General features: G+C 42.3%; 1 protein-coding gene across 1 annotated transcript; it reads right to left on the bottom strand.

The window, feature by feature from the left end:
• Nucleotides 1-1213: 1213 nt before the first annotated feature.
• On the bottom strand, nt 1214-11244 carry CCNA1 (cyclin A1). Its single transcript, XM_028106102.2, has 8 exons — nt 11018-11244; nt 6410-6656; nt 6099-6223; nt 5286-5509; nt 3985-4189; nt 2910-3023; nt 1706-1839; nt 1214-1436 (listed from the first exon to the last, which is right to left on the bottom strand). The coding sequence occupies exons 1-8, from the start codon at nt 11180-11182 to the stop codon at nt 1385-1387; spliced, it is 1266 nt and encodes a 421-aa protein (XP_027961903.1). The 5' UTR covers nt 11183-11244; the 3' UTR covers nt 1214-1384.
• Between the last annotated feature and the right edge of the window lie 7025 nt (nt 11245-18269).

The raw sequence follows: 18269 nt of genomic DNA, 5'->3' as shown, positions 1-18269 counted from the left end.
AGGCACCTTGAGAATGTTTATCTGCAGAGGGAAAAAAAAGGCAATGCTAAAACCTTTTAAGAGTTTGTGGGTACTTAAAAGTCTTCACAAAATATGTAAAATATGGCTGTATTTTTATATTAATAATTTCATTAGAGCTTGAAACAAACATAAAATTTGGAGTTAATTTCACCTACTACCATTTTACCAAAGCCTATCTGGGTCTACTCTTTTCTATGTAAAGGGATCTAGAAAACACGTTTCCTGTTGTTCTTGCCTCCATGGAGCCATCTGGGCTGAATCCCCCCGCCAGGGCAGACCTAGAGACAGAACACAGCACAGAAAGTTTATGTGCCTCCTGGGCCTACTGGTATGAGATTTACAAAATTTATATTCGATTCCCAATAAGCAGCACCCTGCATCAGGTTAAGTGTACTCTGGATTTTCCTTCCAATCTTTAAAAGAAAGTTAAAACAAGTATTGGGTTGCTTGGCTGTTTTTTCAATTCTCCTCATCTTAACGTACTATATAAGTCCTGTTGCAAGGGGCCATAAATGAACCTGTAGTGAACTGCAGGATCATGAATAATTTGAGCTAGAGCAGAGCTTAGCATGGGTATCTCCCAAGGGTTAAGTATGAGGGGTTAGCTTCATTATTCTGAAGTCCCATCCTGTAGTGAAATTTTCTTTTTCTATCTCTCTGAGCATCTTCTGAGGCTGAAATATACGCTTGATGGGTGACTAAATGAAAACACATTGACATAATGATATCTACAAAATGAGTGTCACATGCCTGGATTAGAATTAAATGTAAATCACCCCTCAGAGGTACCTGACCGCATTTAGTCCTCAGCTCACTGTCTTTAGTCCGTAGGGTCCTTGAGGCAAGCTAGAATAGAGAGGGCCTGTTTATATCCCTGCACTGAGTCTAAGCTTGGAGTTCCTTCCTTTGCCAATTTATGGAGAGCTGTGTGAAGAGTAAAGCGATAGGAAGGAAAAAGTCTCAGGGGGGCCATTCACCAAACAAGAAAAATCTCTGAATTCCTCAAAACACTTAATCCTAATAGCATGCCAGATTTATGAAACCAACTTAGGAGAATTCTTGAAATAGAGATGACGTTTATAATGCTCCCCACTAAAATTCCAGGTGAACATAGGGGCCATCCTAATTAATAAATAAGTCTAACACATGGTCACAAGGCAAGTTGTTTGTTTATTCTTTAAAAAATGTTGGATGATATTACAAGCTACTAACATCTAAGAGGACTTAACTACATTTACATTTTTAAAAATACAGCATCTATCTTGTAGCAACACTAGATGACCCAACCTGCAGAAACCTATAAAAGTTAAGGCGAATTCGGTTGATCTGGAGGTAAAGTTCTGAAAGTGCTTCCGTAGGAAACTTATTGCAGAGGGAGAACTGCAGGTGGTTCCATCAGAGACACGTGCATGTACCTGAAAAGAGACCCAAAGGACTTCAGTTTTGTAAAAGCTCAGGCCATGGAACTTTCCAGGAGTTTCAACAGAAATGGAAAAAGCTTTCTAACTGTATGTACTCCAAGCTGACAAATTATAAATCTAGGCCTCTCTACACTGATTTTCCTGATTTAACATGCAAGCCTAGCACGAGATTTCCAATTTGTTCTATTTTTAGTTCTGACATGACTATAACCCATTCAAGCTTTAAATTAGTAAGCCTAGAGAAGAAAATTTCAGAAACTTACTTTGAAGCCTTATACTTCTCCCTAATTGCTTGCTGAGGTCGATGGGGTATATCAAGGCATGCTTTATGCAGCTCACTCAGGCAGGGCACAATTTCATTTAATGAATAGCCTGTAAATGCAGCAAGGGTTTCTGGCTAATCAAGACAAAAGAAAAAAACTGCATCATATAACTTTATATCAGACAGCTGAAGATAAAAACTGTGAAATAAAGGGAATTAATTACTTAGGAAGAAGTATCCACATTCATCTCAAAAGAAATTGTAATACTCCTCCAGTGACTTTAGAAATAAAATATTAGGAAGAACACCAGAGTTCTCCATTTGCTCATATTGTATATTTATAATGCTCAGTTTGGGGGCAGGTTGCTTTTGCCAATTCCCTCATGAACAGGATTTCTACTGGTCCCTAAAAAAGCCTCTACTTACCCAAACAACCTATTTACACCTTATATATGAAAGTGAATTAGTGAATGCAGAATAATAAGTGTTCTAGAAAATAAAAGTAGGGGCGCCTGGGTGGCTCAGTCATTAAGTGTCTGCCTTCCGCTCGGGTCATGATCCCAGGGTCCTGGGATGGAGCCCTGCATCAGGCTCCCTGCTCTGCGGGAAGCCTGCTTCTCCCTCTCCCACTCCCCCTGGTTGTGTTCCTTCTCTCGCTTTGTCTCTCTCTGTCAAATAAGTAAATAAAATCTTTAAAAAAAAAAAAGAAAAGTAGATACCCCACTTCTTTTAGCACAAAAGTAAACCTTCAGAACCAAATCAAGGGGCCTATTTCCAATCCTGCTTCTTCTTGGACCAAGAGGGGCAGCACTAACTGCCCTATTCCCCTGAAAACCTGATGCAACCTTCTGACCATCCTAATTGGATCCAGGTTGTTTTACACACAGAGGAAAAAGTCAACAACGTTTGCCTGAAGTGCTCAATGCTTGCACCACAAGAGCACTCCTCACGTGAGGTGGGCGTTGAGGTTTCCAGGCCTGCTCCTTGACTATCTGCAATCTCTACTCAAAGCCATTGAGTCGAAGTCATAAACACTGACCTTCAAGACTCAGTGGCATGTTGTCATCTGCTGGCAAGACAACCAGTTCCTTATTAAACTAACTTTCCCTCTTAAGAGGCCAGTCCATTCTAAATCCTGAGAGTTACTGAACAGATTCTTAGATGGGCCTGGAATTTCATCTAGAAAGTAGTAGTTCGAATCTTACCCAGAAGTCCCTGTTCACAGTATAGTTGGCCAGGCAATAAGCTGCTGCAGCTATCAATGAAGGAAGATATTTCAAGAATGGGTCAGCTTCAAGAAGGCTCAGTTCTGCTACATACTAAGCACAAGAGAGAAAATCCCAGTGGAATTAGAAATTTGACTGAGGTTACAAGTCAACCTAAAAATGTCAAGGGAAAAAATCGTCTTATCTTTGTTCATCCTGTATCTAGTGATGAGCAGAAAGAAATAGATGCTTAAAATTATTCACTGGGTTAATAATTGCTATGCCTGTCCATAACCAGAATAACATTTATGCTGTAGTAAATGTCAATATACAAGAATTTGGTCCACCTGCACAGTATATATGAGAGGTTACTTTTCTTGTCTTATACTACCAGTACAGGTGTATGTTAGTCACATAAAGTAGCATTGTTCTGGGCCACTGGAGAGGGACTAGAGTATTTGGTCAATGGCATAACTATGACCATATTGAAGCTATTAATTGGTCAGGCAAATGCATGTAGTTCAGAGGCTAGAACAGTACCTGTGAGGATAGAAGAAACACACTGGGAAATTTATACATACATCCTTATTACTCTTTGAGTAGCATACACATACCAGATATACTAGATCACAGTGGCTGGACACCAAGTTTTCCAAACCAATACTTCAGTGCCTTCAACTAAAGTACTATAACCCCAGATGACCAAATAAGGCTTTATTACTTAATACGTTAGGATAAGATTAGAGTGAAATCAAACTGCATTTACTTTGCTCCCATTCTGTAAACTAAGAAGAGGTGTTGCCTGCACATGGTCTGTATTTGACAAGGGAACAATTTCCAAACTCAAATTTCTTTTAAAAGTTGGGTGCTCAGACAACCCGTGCCTATCAAACATGATCAATAATACTGTCTCGTAACCAGAAATCATGATCCTAAAATTGGCTCTCTTCCATTGCTAAAAAGTTTTCTGGGGCCAAGACAAAGCACTGAAAAAGAAGGAAGAACTGAAGGATGATCGGGAAAAGCTACTTTTTATCTCCTTGGCTCCCAAGTTCCCAGAAGTCACATGGCATACCTTGGCCAGATTCTCAGTTCTGACGCATACTCCTTGTCTCCTTAAGTACTGAAGGAGAAACTGGTTGGTGGTTGGCACTGTGAGATCAAAAGCCAGGACTTTCAGGAGCAGGTGTTCCATTCTTAGCAGTTGGTGTTTTGTGTAAGTATCATCAGTTATGTAGACAAACTCGTCTACTTCAGGTGGATATATTTCTTCATATTTCCTATGAAAGGTAAAGAGTTTTTGGAAGTAAAGCTTGGAACCTGTAGTGCTCCTTCCTATGCTAAGCCTTTTGCAGACTTCTTTACTTTGTATCCACATATCCTCCTAAATATCACTAAATGGTACTGGCCTTAAAAATATTAGGGATTTCATACCTAAGCGCCAGAACAAGAACATGAGTATTACAAGGATATGTTGTACTTACTGCTAGCAGTAGTAACAGAAACAATTTCCAACTGAGAATTTTAGGTTTGGGCCTCTGATATGCTGAAAGATTCTGAATGACAGACACACAGATAAATTCGTCTTAATTCTATTGACCCCCCTCATCTTGTGGAAAAGAATGTTACATTGAACACAATTGTAGAACAACAACTCCTTAGATCTTAGATCTTTAGAAAGATCATGTTCAAAACAAATAAATAATAAAAATAAAGAGATCATGTTCAGAAATCTCTACTGATTTAGCAAATGATGCTATGGATCCAAGAGTAAGATAATGATATAATTTCATTGTTACCAACTTTTTGCTTTTGCTTTTGTTTCTGTTTTCTGTAGTTGGCAAGTTTTCTAGGCATTAATGACTAGACTGTCGGAGACCAGAAGAATTTAAGAAACTGCCAACCACCAACAGGTCACTGAATTTAAGGCAGCTCAGGCCCAAGCCAGCTCTTTTTCGTACACAATGATAGTTTGTTCACTGTAACCAAATAAACTGTGTTATTACAGGTCATTTGCTAGATCGTGAAGCTGGCTTTTGTATAACCAAAATCTTTTATATAACCAAAATATTTTTGTATTAGAATGCAGTCAAAAAAACACCCTGCAAAATAGTTAAATTGGATCTTGAATTTGAGCCGACGGCTGCCGCAGTCATGATACTGAACTTGTTGCTATAAATCTTAAACACCTGAATTGAAGAGCGAACATGTGTTAAGATTCAGTTTCTCAGTAAATACTGCAAAAATGATGATATTTTATCAAGGGAGGCATGAATAAGCTTTAATTATCGAGCACTGGATTTCTTCAATAAATGGGAAAGAAAAGTGTTTTGACAGGCTGCAGTTTGACATTATTTAAGCTGAAAGAACACTTACGAAGCCAAAAGAATAGCTGCTGTTCCTACAAGCTGCAATTTCCCTCTCAGAACAGACATGCATGAAAGAAACCTGTCCAGAAAGTTGACAGCCAGGTAGAGAGTCTCTGCTCGAAGCTTATACTCTTCGCCGACCTCAACGAGCCAGTCCACCAGAATCGTTCGCATGCCTTCTGTGATATCTGGTTGCTTCCTCATGTAGTGTGCTTTGGGCCTGTGTCTTACCTGTTTGAGAAAAGAGTTCTGATACTTAAATAGTTGCTATGTCAGAAAGATCACTCCACAGTACAGTTGCTATTTAAAAAAAGAATCTCCTGAGCAAAGGTTAGGAAGAAACTGATCAAGAGCCAAGTACATCTTGGTGGGGGGCGGAAATAGCAATATTTCCCCTTGGAGGGGGAAAGAGCAATATGGGTTATCCCTAAGAGTGCAATACTTATGTATAAACCCTTTTGAGTCATGGAGAAATAGTCCAAGTAATTGCTACTTGCCTCACAACTATTATTTTTTTTAAGATTTATTTATTTGAGAGAGATTAAGAGAGAATCCCCAGCAGACTCCCAACTGAGCGAGGAGCCTGACATGGGGCTCAATCCCAGGACCCTGAGATCATGACCTAAGCTGAAATCAAGAGTTGGACACCCAACTGACTGAGCCACCCAGGCGCCCCATAACTATTGTTTTTCATAGATATTCCTGTGTTTAGATGTCATAAGAATGCTATTCACTAGTGGTTTTGGCCAAGAGTTTATAACTATCTTATTATTAAGTGTTTTGAGTGCTAGAAATTGAAATAGAATTTGGGCAAACTCACTTCAGCTTCTCTAAGGTACTGATGAATTTCTTCAGCATATTCAGTCACGTTTATCACATCTGTACCAAAATCTGATGCATCTTCACACTGGGACTGGAGAGATGAATCTACCACCATTGGGGAAACTGCGGGGGTTCAACAATACCAGGTAAGACATTCAATTTAAAAATTCATTCCATGCACTAACCCTCTACAGGTAGTTGTGAAAATAAGTCATTACTTCATGGTTTTATCCTGCTAGTTACATGCTATTGAGTGCTGCAGGCCATTGTGGGTATAGGGTACTGTCAGCCACAGGTGAGTCAGATTACCTGTGTTAAAATCCAGCAGGAAGTGAAGGTCCGACTTGAGCGTGCTGGTGTCTGCCTCATACACATCTCCAAGCGCCATCTCCTCTTTCCCTGTGCAGCTCTCCCTGTCCCCCTGCTCAGCCTCCTCCATGTAGATATCAAATCCTTGCTTGGCCGGCACCTGGACCGTGCAGTCAGAGAGCACCTTCTTTCCAGCTGGAGGGAAGACATTTTCTGATCCCGAGAAACACCTGATTGTTGTGATCCCCTAGAAGAGGGTTAAGTTTTTTTATTAGAGGTCACCCCAAAGACCGTATAGGTGATGTAAGCCTGTGTGACTCAAACCAGCAGGCTGGGAAGACGAGAACAGGCTTAAATTGAAACATCTAGGTCTGCAATTTAATTTCAGAAAATGAAGCTTCCGAAGTATGACTCCTCCCTTATCTTTGTCTACATCTAACATTTGGGAAAAGAGCTACTATAATTTGTCATCTTCCTCACATATTTATCAAAGGAAACTCAAGATTATAGAAACAAGAGAAACCATAGCTTTCCTCCAAAATGAAATAGGTATGGGAGGGAAGAGTGGGGGGAGATTATTAATTGGCTTTCATACTTCTAGCCTTACAGGATTTTATAAGTACCCAGCAAAGCTCTTGACACACAGTCACTGAGTTCCTATAGTCTTCCTCTTTAAACAGCTTTTAGGCAGTAAGTGCCTTTATAAAGTTCCCATTTTATACCCAGATATTTAGAAACCTGATTGTTTTAGAAACTCATACTACTAACTGCTCTTATGAAGCCGTAGAATCTCTTGTATGACATAATGTAATTACCCTTGGGGAAATCTACTCGCAATCGCTTCTCCCTCCTATTTATTCCTATAGCATTAGCAATGGGAATGACTACGTGCACCCCCTCCATGAACAAGCACATTAAGGTGAGTCATGGCGGACAGCCTGAAGGTCAGCTGAACCAGGGAAGGTGGCCAAGGTTTATGAATCTGAGTTATATTTATGCAAACGTTAGGTCTAGCTGCTGTATTAATATTTTACTGTTAATAATCTTGTTGTTTACTTTTGAAGCTACTTTCAAGTTAGTATGCATTCTCCCTTCTAGCTAGCCAGCTAAATATTTGGCTTATGTCTAGTAAGAAAAAAAATTTTTTTTGAAGATTTTATTTATTTATTAGAGCGAGAGAACGAGAGCATGAACAGGGAGGAGAGGGAGAAGCAGGCTCTGGAGCCCAATGCGGAGCTCAATCCCAGGACCCTGGGATCGTGACCTGAGCCAAAGGCAGACGCTTAATGGACTGAGCCACCCAGGTGCCCCAAGAAAACATTCCTTATGGTAATACTAGAAAAAAAAAGAACAGGGAACATATAAAAATCATAAGTTACTAGAACCATGATTCCAGGTCACTACCAAGTTTGACTTTTGCTTCAAAGATGTATGAATGGGGGTTGAGACATATATTCATTAAATATTTACTGAGCATCTATTATGTACCACACACTGTTTTAGGTGCTCAGAATTTAGCCATGAACAAAACATTCAAGAAGGGCTGCCTTCATGGAGTTCACATTCTAGTTTGGAGTGTGGGGGAAGACAAATAAGACATTTTACGTCAGATGGTACATTCAGTGCTCTGGAGGAGACTAACAGGGAAAAGAGAGTCCTTGCCATTTTAAACAGTATGGCCAGGGAGGGCCCTAATGAAGAGGATAGACGTGAGCAGAGATATGAAATGAGGTAAGGGAGTAAGTCACACAGGTAGAGGGGGTAAGAGCATTCTGAGCAGAGAGAACGGCGTAGGTAAATGCCCTGACGTTCAAGAGTGTCTTAGAGACTGAGCAAGGAGCATAGAGGACAGAATGAGAAAGAGAGGGGTAAGGTCACAAAGTCAGAAAGAAAAGAGAAGCCAGATCAAGCAGGCCTTACCACAGGCCATTTAAGACTGTCTACTACTCAGAGGTGGGAAGCCGTGGGAGCAGCCATGGAGGAGGAGTGGTATGATGATTTATGTTTTATTATGATCACCCTGGCTGTGTACACGTACAGAGAGCAAGTAAGATGACCAATTATGAAACTTGCAAATTCACGGTGAGACACAATACGGATTTGAACTAGTGTAAAGTAGTAAAGTAATAGTAAAGTCTGAGAAGTAGAGATTCTAGACATTCTAAAAAGTAGAGCCAATAGTATTTTCTCAGCAAATCAGATGTGGGGTGGGAGAAAAAGAGTAAAAGATGACAAAGGTTTTGGGGCTGAATAATAGGATGGATATTCCATTTATTGATATGAGGAAGACTTTGGGAACAGCTGTTTGGGGCTAGGGTTAGTGTTTGGTTTTGCATAAATTTGAGATGCCTATTGTAAGATCCAAGGGGAGATGTTAAGTAGGCTGAATGTGGGTGCCTATAATACAGCTAAGAGGTCCAGACCAGAGATAAAAGTATGAGTCATCAACAGATAGATGATATTTAATGCTAAGAGTCTTGAAAGGTTGCTAAGGGAGTGAGTGCAGATTCAGATCAAATACCAAGCCCTAGAGCACGCTTTTAGATATTGAGGAATGGCCAATGAGGTAGGTGGAAAACCAGGAGAGAGTGGTGTTCTCCACGCAGAGTGAAAAGAAATTATTTCAAGGAATAAAGAATAATCAACTGTGTCAAATGCTGCTGGATCAGTCAAGTAAGGAAAGGACTAAGAATAAAAGAAGAATTAGAGACAGAGAGTATTCATTCAACAAATATTTGCATGCTACCCTGGCCAGACACTGGTCTAAGCACTGAGAATACAGCAGTGAACCTCACATCCCAATCCTCATCCTGATGGAGTTTACAGTCGAGCAGGATAGATAAACTCTCGAATTATTGCTATAAAATGGACAGTCACTGCAAAGAGCTTTTAGTTGAAAGGTTTTTAAGATGGAAAAAAAATACAATATATTTGCATGCTTATGAGTTTGACTTAGTAGACAAGACTGAGGAGAGAAAAGAGAATTGCCAGAAATGACATCCTTGAAGAGGCAAGAAGGCATAAGGTGTACTCACGTGTGTGTGTGTGGGGGGGGGGTTTCACCTTGCATAAGAGCAGGGACACTAAGTCCTGTAGCAGGATGGGCATGGCAGAGTATATGACACGTGGGAACATGTGAAAATACTCTTCTGGTTGCTTCTATATTTTTAGGAAAATAGGCTAACAAAGTCACGAGCTGAGAGTGAGGATGGAGGTAAAGGTTTGGGAGGATTAAAAAGAAATCTAGAAAACAGATTTCTGAGGAGGTTGTAGAGAAATGGAGCAGGGAAACGTAGAAGTAACTCTAGGCAACATAAGAGGTTAACTAATTGTTATGAATTTAAACAGAGCCTGGGCGGCACAGGCAGAACTGATGATTCGTAAGAACAAGGTTTCAGTCTTCCAGTTTAAAAAAGTAAATATTGCTAAGCACATTGTTTGTTAAAACTGCTTTCATTTAATTTTTTTCCCAAAGCTTTGGACAGATCACTTTGGGTATTTTTCCCCTACTAATCAGATGCCACCAAAAGGCATGGACGGTCAGTGGATGAAGGGCTTCTAATCTGGCCTCTACCATATCTTTTTTTTTTTTTTTTTTACCTTTCCTAAATCTCTGAAATTTTCTCACCTATTAAACGGGAAGAATTCCTGGCCTATCTACTTCACTATACTATTGTCAGCATCATTCCACTACAGATGTGAAATATAAGCTTAAGGCATCATTATGAGAGGCTTGCCTAATAACAGACTCAGGGAAGCTTTTTTCTATCCCAAAATTCATTCTTAAGGATCCAAAGCCCTCATTTACATTTTTTAAAGATTTTATTTATTTATTTGACAGAGAGAGACACAGCGAGAGAGGGAACACAAGCAGGGGGAGTGGGAGAGAGAAGCAGGCTTCCTGCCGAGCAGGGAGCCCGATGCGGGGCTTGATTCCAGGACCCCGGGATCATGACCGGAGCCGAAGGCAGACGCTTAACCAACTGAGCCACCCAGGCGCCCCCTCATTTACATTTTTAAGTGTCTGATTTTGTTTCCAGTCTGTAGAGGGAGGTACCTATGATCGTTTAAGCATAAGCAACTAGTATCTAATGGCCGATGATCAATTTGCCCAACTGCCTTTGTCCAGTCCTGGGGAGATGTCTACTTTCAAAACCCACTTTTGGAAGTAATTTGGTCTAGCCTTATCCAATCTGGATTCTAACATCATCTCCAATGAACATAGCAAAGATTATTCAGGTTTGCCTCAGGCGCAGTCTCGATCAGTCTGAACACCACTCTGATCTGGAGGAACCCCAGTTCCATAGTTTATTTTGGTACAGTAATACTTCCTCTTAGCCCAGCACTGAAATAGCTTTACATATACTCAAACAGTTCCTAGACCTATTTCCTTGATATTGGAAAAATAATAAAGAAAATTATTCACTATTTCTAGCTGGAAAAGGGACCAAAGTGATCTTTAACAAAACCAGGGTCCCTACAATCCAGATTCCAAGGCTAGAATACTCAAGGGTATTTATAGGTAAAACTCCAAGAGAAACCCACCTCCCACCATGACATGATAGCCCTCCTCCACAACCACCTTCCATAGCAGTTCTCTGTCATTACCTGGCCACAGGTCCTCCTGTACTGCCCATTCTCAGTTAGCAACCCTAGTACTGTTCTCTGTGGGGGATCCTGGCCAAGCTGGGCTCTGGTTATCATCTGACAGGCATCAGGACCTCGAGGCACTGGAGCTAGGGCTACTCCGCTCTTGGAGCTGCTGCGATGCATACCCTCACTCTCCACAGAATGCAGCTAATCAGGGAAGGAGAAAGAGACAAGCCAACGGTTAGTCAACCTCTTCCACCACGGGCTCCAAGCATGCAGTGAATCTCTAGGAGGAAGAGCACGAAGGCATATGACCTTCTCTGCAATTATTAGGGCTGCACGGAAGGGCATGAACCTCTGTGCAAGCGATCAAAGCTCCTTGGAACCAAAACAGTGATTTGAATCTCTCAAGGCTTTCTTCCAAGACCTGGTTGAGGCTGGAGGGAGAGATTAATCCTGACAAACGTCTAAGCAAGGATATACTAAGCCCCACGTTAATTGGTAGTTTAAAACCCGAGTCTTTCCCTGACTGCGATGCTTATCTTACCCCTCCTACCCCCACCGTTCCCCCCACCTCCCTGCAAACAAAAGATCCAGGATACATCACTGCGGGAAAGTACGTCCCCTTCCCAAGTGACAAGCAGGGTCCTCCTCCACGACCCTCCTTCCACCACACAGAAGGCCCCAAAACCTGCTTGGAAACCACAGCGGGCCTCGCTCTTCTCAGCCTTATATCTTTATATAAGTCTCGAACAATTAGCAAGTGCACACGAGGATTGGGGATGAGGGGCCGCCGGAGGGGGCGGGGCGGGGGCGGGGCGGGGCGGGGCGGGAGGGGACCGAGGTGTTAATAGATTCCAGCGGGGGCGCCGGGCTCCTAGCCGCGGCGCTCAGCGCTAATTACTTTCAACACCACCCCCCCGCGTCCGTTGAATCAGCCAATCAGCGGCGCTCCCGGGCCTCGCGGGGGCCGCTTCCATGCCAACCGCAGCGGGCGTGCGCGCCCCGGGGCCGCATCGCCATGACGACCTCCTCACCTGACACGCTCCTAGCGGACGCGCCGCGACCCTTTGGGGGTTCAGGGCCGGGCGGGGCCAACGGGCAGCAGCCCCGGAATCCCCCAGCACTGCCCAGCCCGGGCGTGCCGGGGCAGGCGGTCGCCGTCAGCACACGCGCCCTTTCAGGCCGGCGCCCCGGGCCTGGGAGGGAAGAAGGCGGCCCACCCCACGATGGCCGGGGTTTTGGAAGGGACTGTTTCCGTAAACCCGTTCTCCCAACAGCCGCTAACTCCTCCCGCTAACGTCTTTTCCCCGGCCCGCTCCTGAGAACCTTGGCTCGGGAGAGCGACGCGGGGCCCTCGGGGCTGCGCAGGCCGCGGAGCCCTGACCGCGCCCGCTTGAGGGCGCGGCTCGCTCCCGGTCCCCGGCTCACACACCTACACTTCCTCCCAGAGAGAGGCCGAGAAGCAGCGGGTTGGCCCAAGGTTTGAGCCGGGGCCTCCTAATCCATGGTGGCGGCTTGCCTTCGGTCATTTTGGATCCTTGTGCACCAGAGGCCGCACCTGGCCGGCCCAGTTCCAGTGCATGTGGCCTGGCCGGGCGAGAGAGGTTGGGGGTTTTAGGGTCGCACGTGGTGCTCGCAGTCCCCACAAGAGGTATTCCCAGACGGGTTTCAGCACGCACGGCGTGAAGCGGGTCTAGGAACAGCGAGATAGTGGCCCAGGAAGAGGAAGGAACACAGGCGGCAGCACTGGGGCCTGGGGCGTTGCCGGGCACTCGGAAGTGGGGGCTGGGCAGGCGGCCTGGCCACGTGGGAAGGGAAATCCCTGGAACCCGAGGCCCAAGGCGAAGTATGGAGAAAGCAGAGGGCCTTATATAAGGGGAAGGGGCCTTCCCGCAGAAAGGAAGGAGAGGGTCCTTGAAACCAGGGAGCTCTGGCACTCTACAGAGGTAACTGGCAAAACAGGTAAAATAATCTTTATTATTATTTTACAAATGTGTGTGTAGACACAAACACATTGCATATATGGTGTTACTGCTTTCGTTTTGTTTTTTTAAATTTTTTTAAACACATATCCCTAAATTTCTAAAGCAGACCCCCCCAAAAGCTATTTAAATGGCCACTTTAAGAAATGGTTAGTTATCGCCTTCTTCCTTATTTTGAATGGAAATGATTGTTAATCTTACCAAAAAAAATATTTTAAGTGTTCTTCATTAGCGAGCTGGGTATGCATTATTTTAATGGGAAAATTGAAGTTCAGATGAAAGCGTTTGTTCGAGTCAGCTGTTGAGGAAGTTGGGAAGCATGTTGGAAATCAGTGCGGAGTGCAGGAACTAATTTTTATCACGTTTATCACCGACTCCTTCCTTGGGAGGCAGGAATTCCCTTGCGCCCTGGAATTCTGTACCTTTGAAAATGAAGGTAACACAGGATCCCTAGCAACATCTCGATTGCCGCCACGGTTGAGTCAGATGCAGGCAGGGACCAAATGCTTTTGCGAGGTGCCTCCACCTGGCGGAGGAAAAGGGCCTTTCTGCCCTCGCCTCGAGCGGGTTTTGGAAGTCTTCCAGGGAGCCCTCCCCCACCTGGCGACACTTGTGATTTCTGGGGACGCTGAAGGCCTCAAGCGGTGAACTCCGTCAGGGAGAGAGCAAGTCTTGTCTGGAGTCTTGGTGGCTTTGGCGGGTTCAAGAATTCTCTGCACTCACGTGACCCGACCTGCCGTGCGTCATTTTTGATCTGATTTCCTCGACAAAAAAATGACCAAAGACCTCACTCTGCCTTTCTTCCAAAACAAAGGAGCCAGTACAGTGTTTGTTCCTGTAGCCTGTGGTTTCGATCCACTTTTCTGAGATTGAAGCTTGAGCAGGGAAAGGGTAGCAGCTCCTTGAGAAGCAGCAGAGGCAGCTTTGTTGAAGTTGGGTGTTCCCGACCTTAACTTAGTCGGGACTCGGAGACGACCAGGCTTCTAAGGTGTCCAGTGTCACTCAGCTGTCTTGAGTCTGAAAACTGCCTTTATAAAAGAAAACTTTTTTAACAAGGTGAGATCCTCGGATTATTTCATAGTCCTTTTCCCTTATACATATGAAATATTATCATTACATCTTACCATCCTCTCCTTCCACTTTGTTAAACTTGGCAAAGGGAAGTGATAGTGGCTTATGTTTTTATTGTGCTGCCTTAGAATTAAGTACTTAGAATTAAGTATTAATTGTAGTCCTCCAGTCACATCTTAAATTAGGAAGTAATTCAGATGAACTGATATTTATATATATTTTTATGTGTATGCATATAAATCCACGTATTTGTATAACTTGTACAATATTATGGCTTTCTTGACTTAAATCTTCACTAAGTATTTGAACAAGTAATTGTTACAGGATTTTTTTTCTCTCTCCGTGCCCCCGGTTTTTGGTCAAGCCACTTCAAAGAATGAAGAGGTAGCCCAGACAGAGTTGTGGGCAGCAAAGCAAGGTTTATTGAGCGATAGCAAAGGGATAGTACAAAGCTGGGGGGGGTGGGGCGGGAACCGGAGAGGGTTGTCATTGGAGTTTCTTTCTTTTTTTTTTTTTAAGATTTTATTTATTTGACAGAGACACAGCGTGAGAGGGAACACGAGCAGGGGGAGTGGGAGAGGGAGAAGCAGGCTTCCCGCAGAGCAGGGAGCCTGATGCGGTACTCGATCCCAGGACCCCAGCATCAAGACCTGAGCAGAAGGCAGACACTTAACGACTGAGCCACCCAGGCACCTGTCACTGGAGTTTCTAAATCCAGGAGTTTTTATGGACTTGTTAGTAGGCTGTTTTAATCTGATTAACCCTCTCTGTGCCTGTCATCCAATCAGGTTTTGTCATCTGCCTATCATGAGGGAAAGGGTGGAGGGCTCCTTCCAGGGTGGTGTAAAATTCTTTTAAGGGTGGTTTCCTCTCCGAGGGGGGGCAGTCCTTGTCCCTGCCTGCCTGCCTTCCAACTATGCTTTATCATAATGATTTATGTTTTATAAAAAACAAACCCAACTCATTAATAGGTGCACAATTTTCATTAAGAATTTAAACAAAAAAACAGCCTTATAATTTAGAAAAATAGGAGCAGAGAGAGTAGAACAGACTTTCTCACAAACTATGCAGTTTCCGTGAGATACAGTTTTAATTTTGCTGTTATAGCAAAATCAGGATTAGAACTCAAAGTTAAGTCAATTTTAAATATTTGAATTGTTAATATCTTGAGAAGTGAACCATACATTTAATTATAAATACATCTTTAATGTCTAAAATATTTGGGGAAACTTACATACTGATATAACACTTTCTTAGCTTAAAAATTATGTGGTCAGCACTTCTGCCTGATAATCAGTACTCAGCTAGTTTTGACACTGGGATTAATTTCCATAATAAGAATGACAGCTGAATTCTTTGCTAGGAATTTTGAAAACCCAGTGGTCCTGTTAAAATCAATTCCTCTCCCCTCCAAATTACAATTCAAAGACAATCTTTTCTGTTTGCCAGCAATTACCTGGCATTTCAGAAGCTGTTATTCTATTACATTTGCTCATGATAGCTAGTAATTAACCTCCTGTTCAAACATTTCAATTTTCATTAATTTGTATGAAATCAAGTTGATTTTCACATAGGGCTAAAAAAGAGATGAAAAAGTAGAAGAGCCCCTTTTTTTATTTTAAGGACAGAAGTCCACCTAGGGACATATTTTGTCTTTTTGTGGGCCTACCACTGCCATTCTATACATTTAATTTCAGAAGATAGCTATATAAGGTGAGGGACAGATGTTGGAGCTGGTGGGCAACTTGTGAAATTTTAGCCCATAGTTCCAGGGAAGATGACCAAAGGATCAAGTAAGTCCAGTTTGGGAAGCATCCCTAAATGTATAACCTTGGGAAGCATATATCCTCACAGGGTGCAAAGTGCATCCCTTCATTCATTCACTCATTTTACAAATATTTTTTTAGCATCCATTTTATACCAGGCAGTAGCTGGGTATGGAACAGCAATTAAAAATAATTTCTGCCCTCAAGGAGCTTTTTGTTCCAAGCAATGAGATGGTAAACAGATAGTTATGGTGCAGTATAATTAGTGTTTATTTCACCATGGGGAACATAGATATATAAACAGGGAGCAGTTGGAGCTTAGAGAAAAGGAATAATACATGCTGTGGAGATTTGGAAGCAGTATCTAGATCTGACAATAAAGATGATTAGTGTAAAAAAAAATTGGCAGGGCAGATGGTATAGTCTACATATATCCTAGAAAGGGGGAGCCCAAAGAACAAGAATTTTCAGCTGTGTTTATCCAGTACCTTCCAAGATAGAGCAATAAACTGTGATGTCCAAAAATATCCCTCAAGTATGTCTCTGCTGGCTCTGGGACAGACTCCACAGTAACTATCTCATGAAGTCAACCTCCCAGGAACTTGGGTAGAAGGAAGAAGATTCTGGTGACTTTAGTTACCAAGACACAGTCCCTAATAATGTGCCCAACTAGAGGTGCACAATTAAAATCAGATACTTGTGAGTGCAGAGTGCAGAGTTGAGTTTTCAGGGAGTATTATCCTCTCCAAGACTGAGCCAAGAGAAAAACAACTTTCAGTGGAATGATGGAGCCATTGTGGTTTAAATAATTTAAAAAGTTTTGAGTTGCCAGATCTTTAGTGAAAATCAATCTATTGTTAGAGGAAGTCAGGAACCTGGATTTTACACAATCTTTCATAGGTCTAAAATTCATTTGAGGGGCTCCTGGGTGGCTCAGTCGTTAAGGTCTGCCTTCGGCTCAGGTCAGGATCCCAGGGTCCTGGGATCAAGCCCCGCATCGGGCTCCCTGCTCCGTGGGAAGCCTGCTTCCTCTCCCACTCCCTCTGCTTGTGTTCCCTCTCTCACTGTGCCTCTCTCTGTCAAATAAATAAATAAAATCTTAAAAAAAAAATAATGAAATTCATTTGATAACTCATGTTAATATGACGTCATTGCATCCTTAAAGTTAACTATCATTTACTGGTTATATCCTTTTATTTATTTTTTTAAGATCTTATTTATTTGTCAGAGAAAGAGAGAAAGTGAGAGCACAAGCAGGGGTAGTAGCAGGCAGAGGGAGAAGCAGGCTCCCTGCCAAGCAAGGAGTCCAATGTGGGACTCGATCCCAGGACCCAGGGATCATGACCTGAGTCAAAATCAGACGCTTAAGCATCTGAGCCACCTAGGCATTCCTGGTTATATCCTTTTAATTAATAGTCCTGTTTATACCAGTTTTTCTGTGCAAATCAACTATTGTAGCATCAGTTCTGTGACACAGTGGACTCTATAAAATAGGTTTCCTGTGTTTCACATTTATCTCTCTCAGTCTCTAATTTAAAAATGTTATAGAATTTCCATGTCAGCTGCTTGTGTCTTTTATTGTCCAGATAAATACTGTATCTAAGGACAGGCTCATGCCCTGTTAACTCCGTCAGCCATTTAGTAATATTGTCTGCCTATTAATATTTTTGTTAATTAAATCCAACTGCCAGTAAATCACAGAATATTTGTAAAATTTGTTTTGCATTGCCTCAGTCCTTTTATTGCTCATCTACAATAGTATCAACAGTGGTCACAGCAAATGACATTAGTTCCTATTCTAAACTTTGATTGTTAGAACAAAGTTTTCCATGCTAAAGACAAAAAAAAAAAAAAAATCCAAACCTTGTTGCAGAATTGTTAAACCATTTTGATTACTATCAGAACTATCTAGCCTAAAGAATTTATATAGTCCTCACTTGTGAAAATTCTATCTGGATAGAAGAAATCTCAGACACATATAACTTTTCCTATAGCAACAATGAGTCATAAAGTTGTCTGCATGTATATGTGTTCTTTTTTAGGCATTTGATATATTTTCTGATTAAGACAGCTTGGTGGTTTGTTCATATTACCAAAGTTGTTTATTATCATTAATGAACCATTTGTCTAGTCAGTCAAAACCACTGTATCCCTCTGAAGTGCATTGTGTTTTGTATATGAAGAGCACAACACATTTTAATTGTGACTGACATAGGGGTTACATAAATGAGTAAGAGTCTTAAAGTTCAGGCTTATAGAGGAAGAAATATACACAATTGGTTTGCCACAAGGTAGAGTAAGGCTGTTGTCTAAAAAGTCCAGAGAAAGTTCTGGCTAAAATCCAGGTATGTTTTCAGTTAATTAAGGGAATCAGGAAAGGTTACTTGAAGATAGCCTTTTTCTGTTTAGCCTTGAAATTTGAATATGGTTTTGGATGGGCCCCATTTG

The sequence above is a fragment of the Eumetopias jubatus genome, unplaced genomic scaffold (assembly GCF_037043125.1).
Source record: "Eumetopias jubatus isolate StellerSeaLion01/CBP00866 unplaced genomic scaffold, mEumJub1_p1.0 scaffold_3, whole genome shotgun sequence".
In the NCBI taxonomy this organism is placed as follows: Eukaryota; Metazoa; Chordata; class Mammalia; order Carnivora; family Otariidae; genus Eumetopias; species Eumetopias jubatus.
Note: the sequence above shows the minus strand (reverse complement) of the source record. Positions and strands in the feature narration are given on the sequence as shown.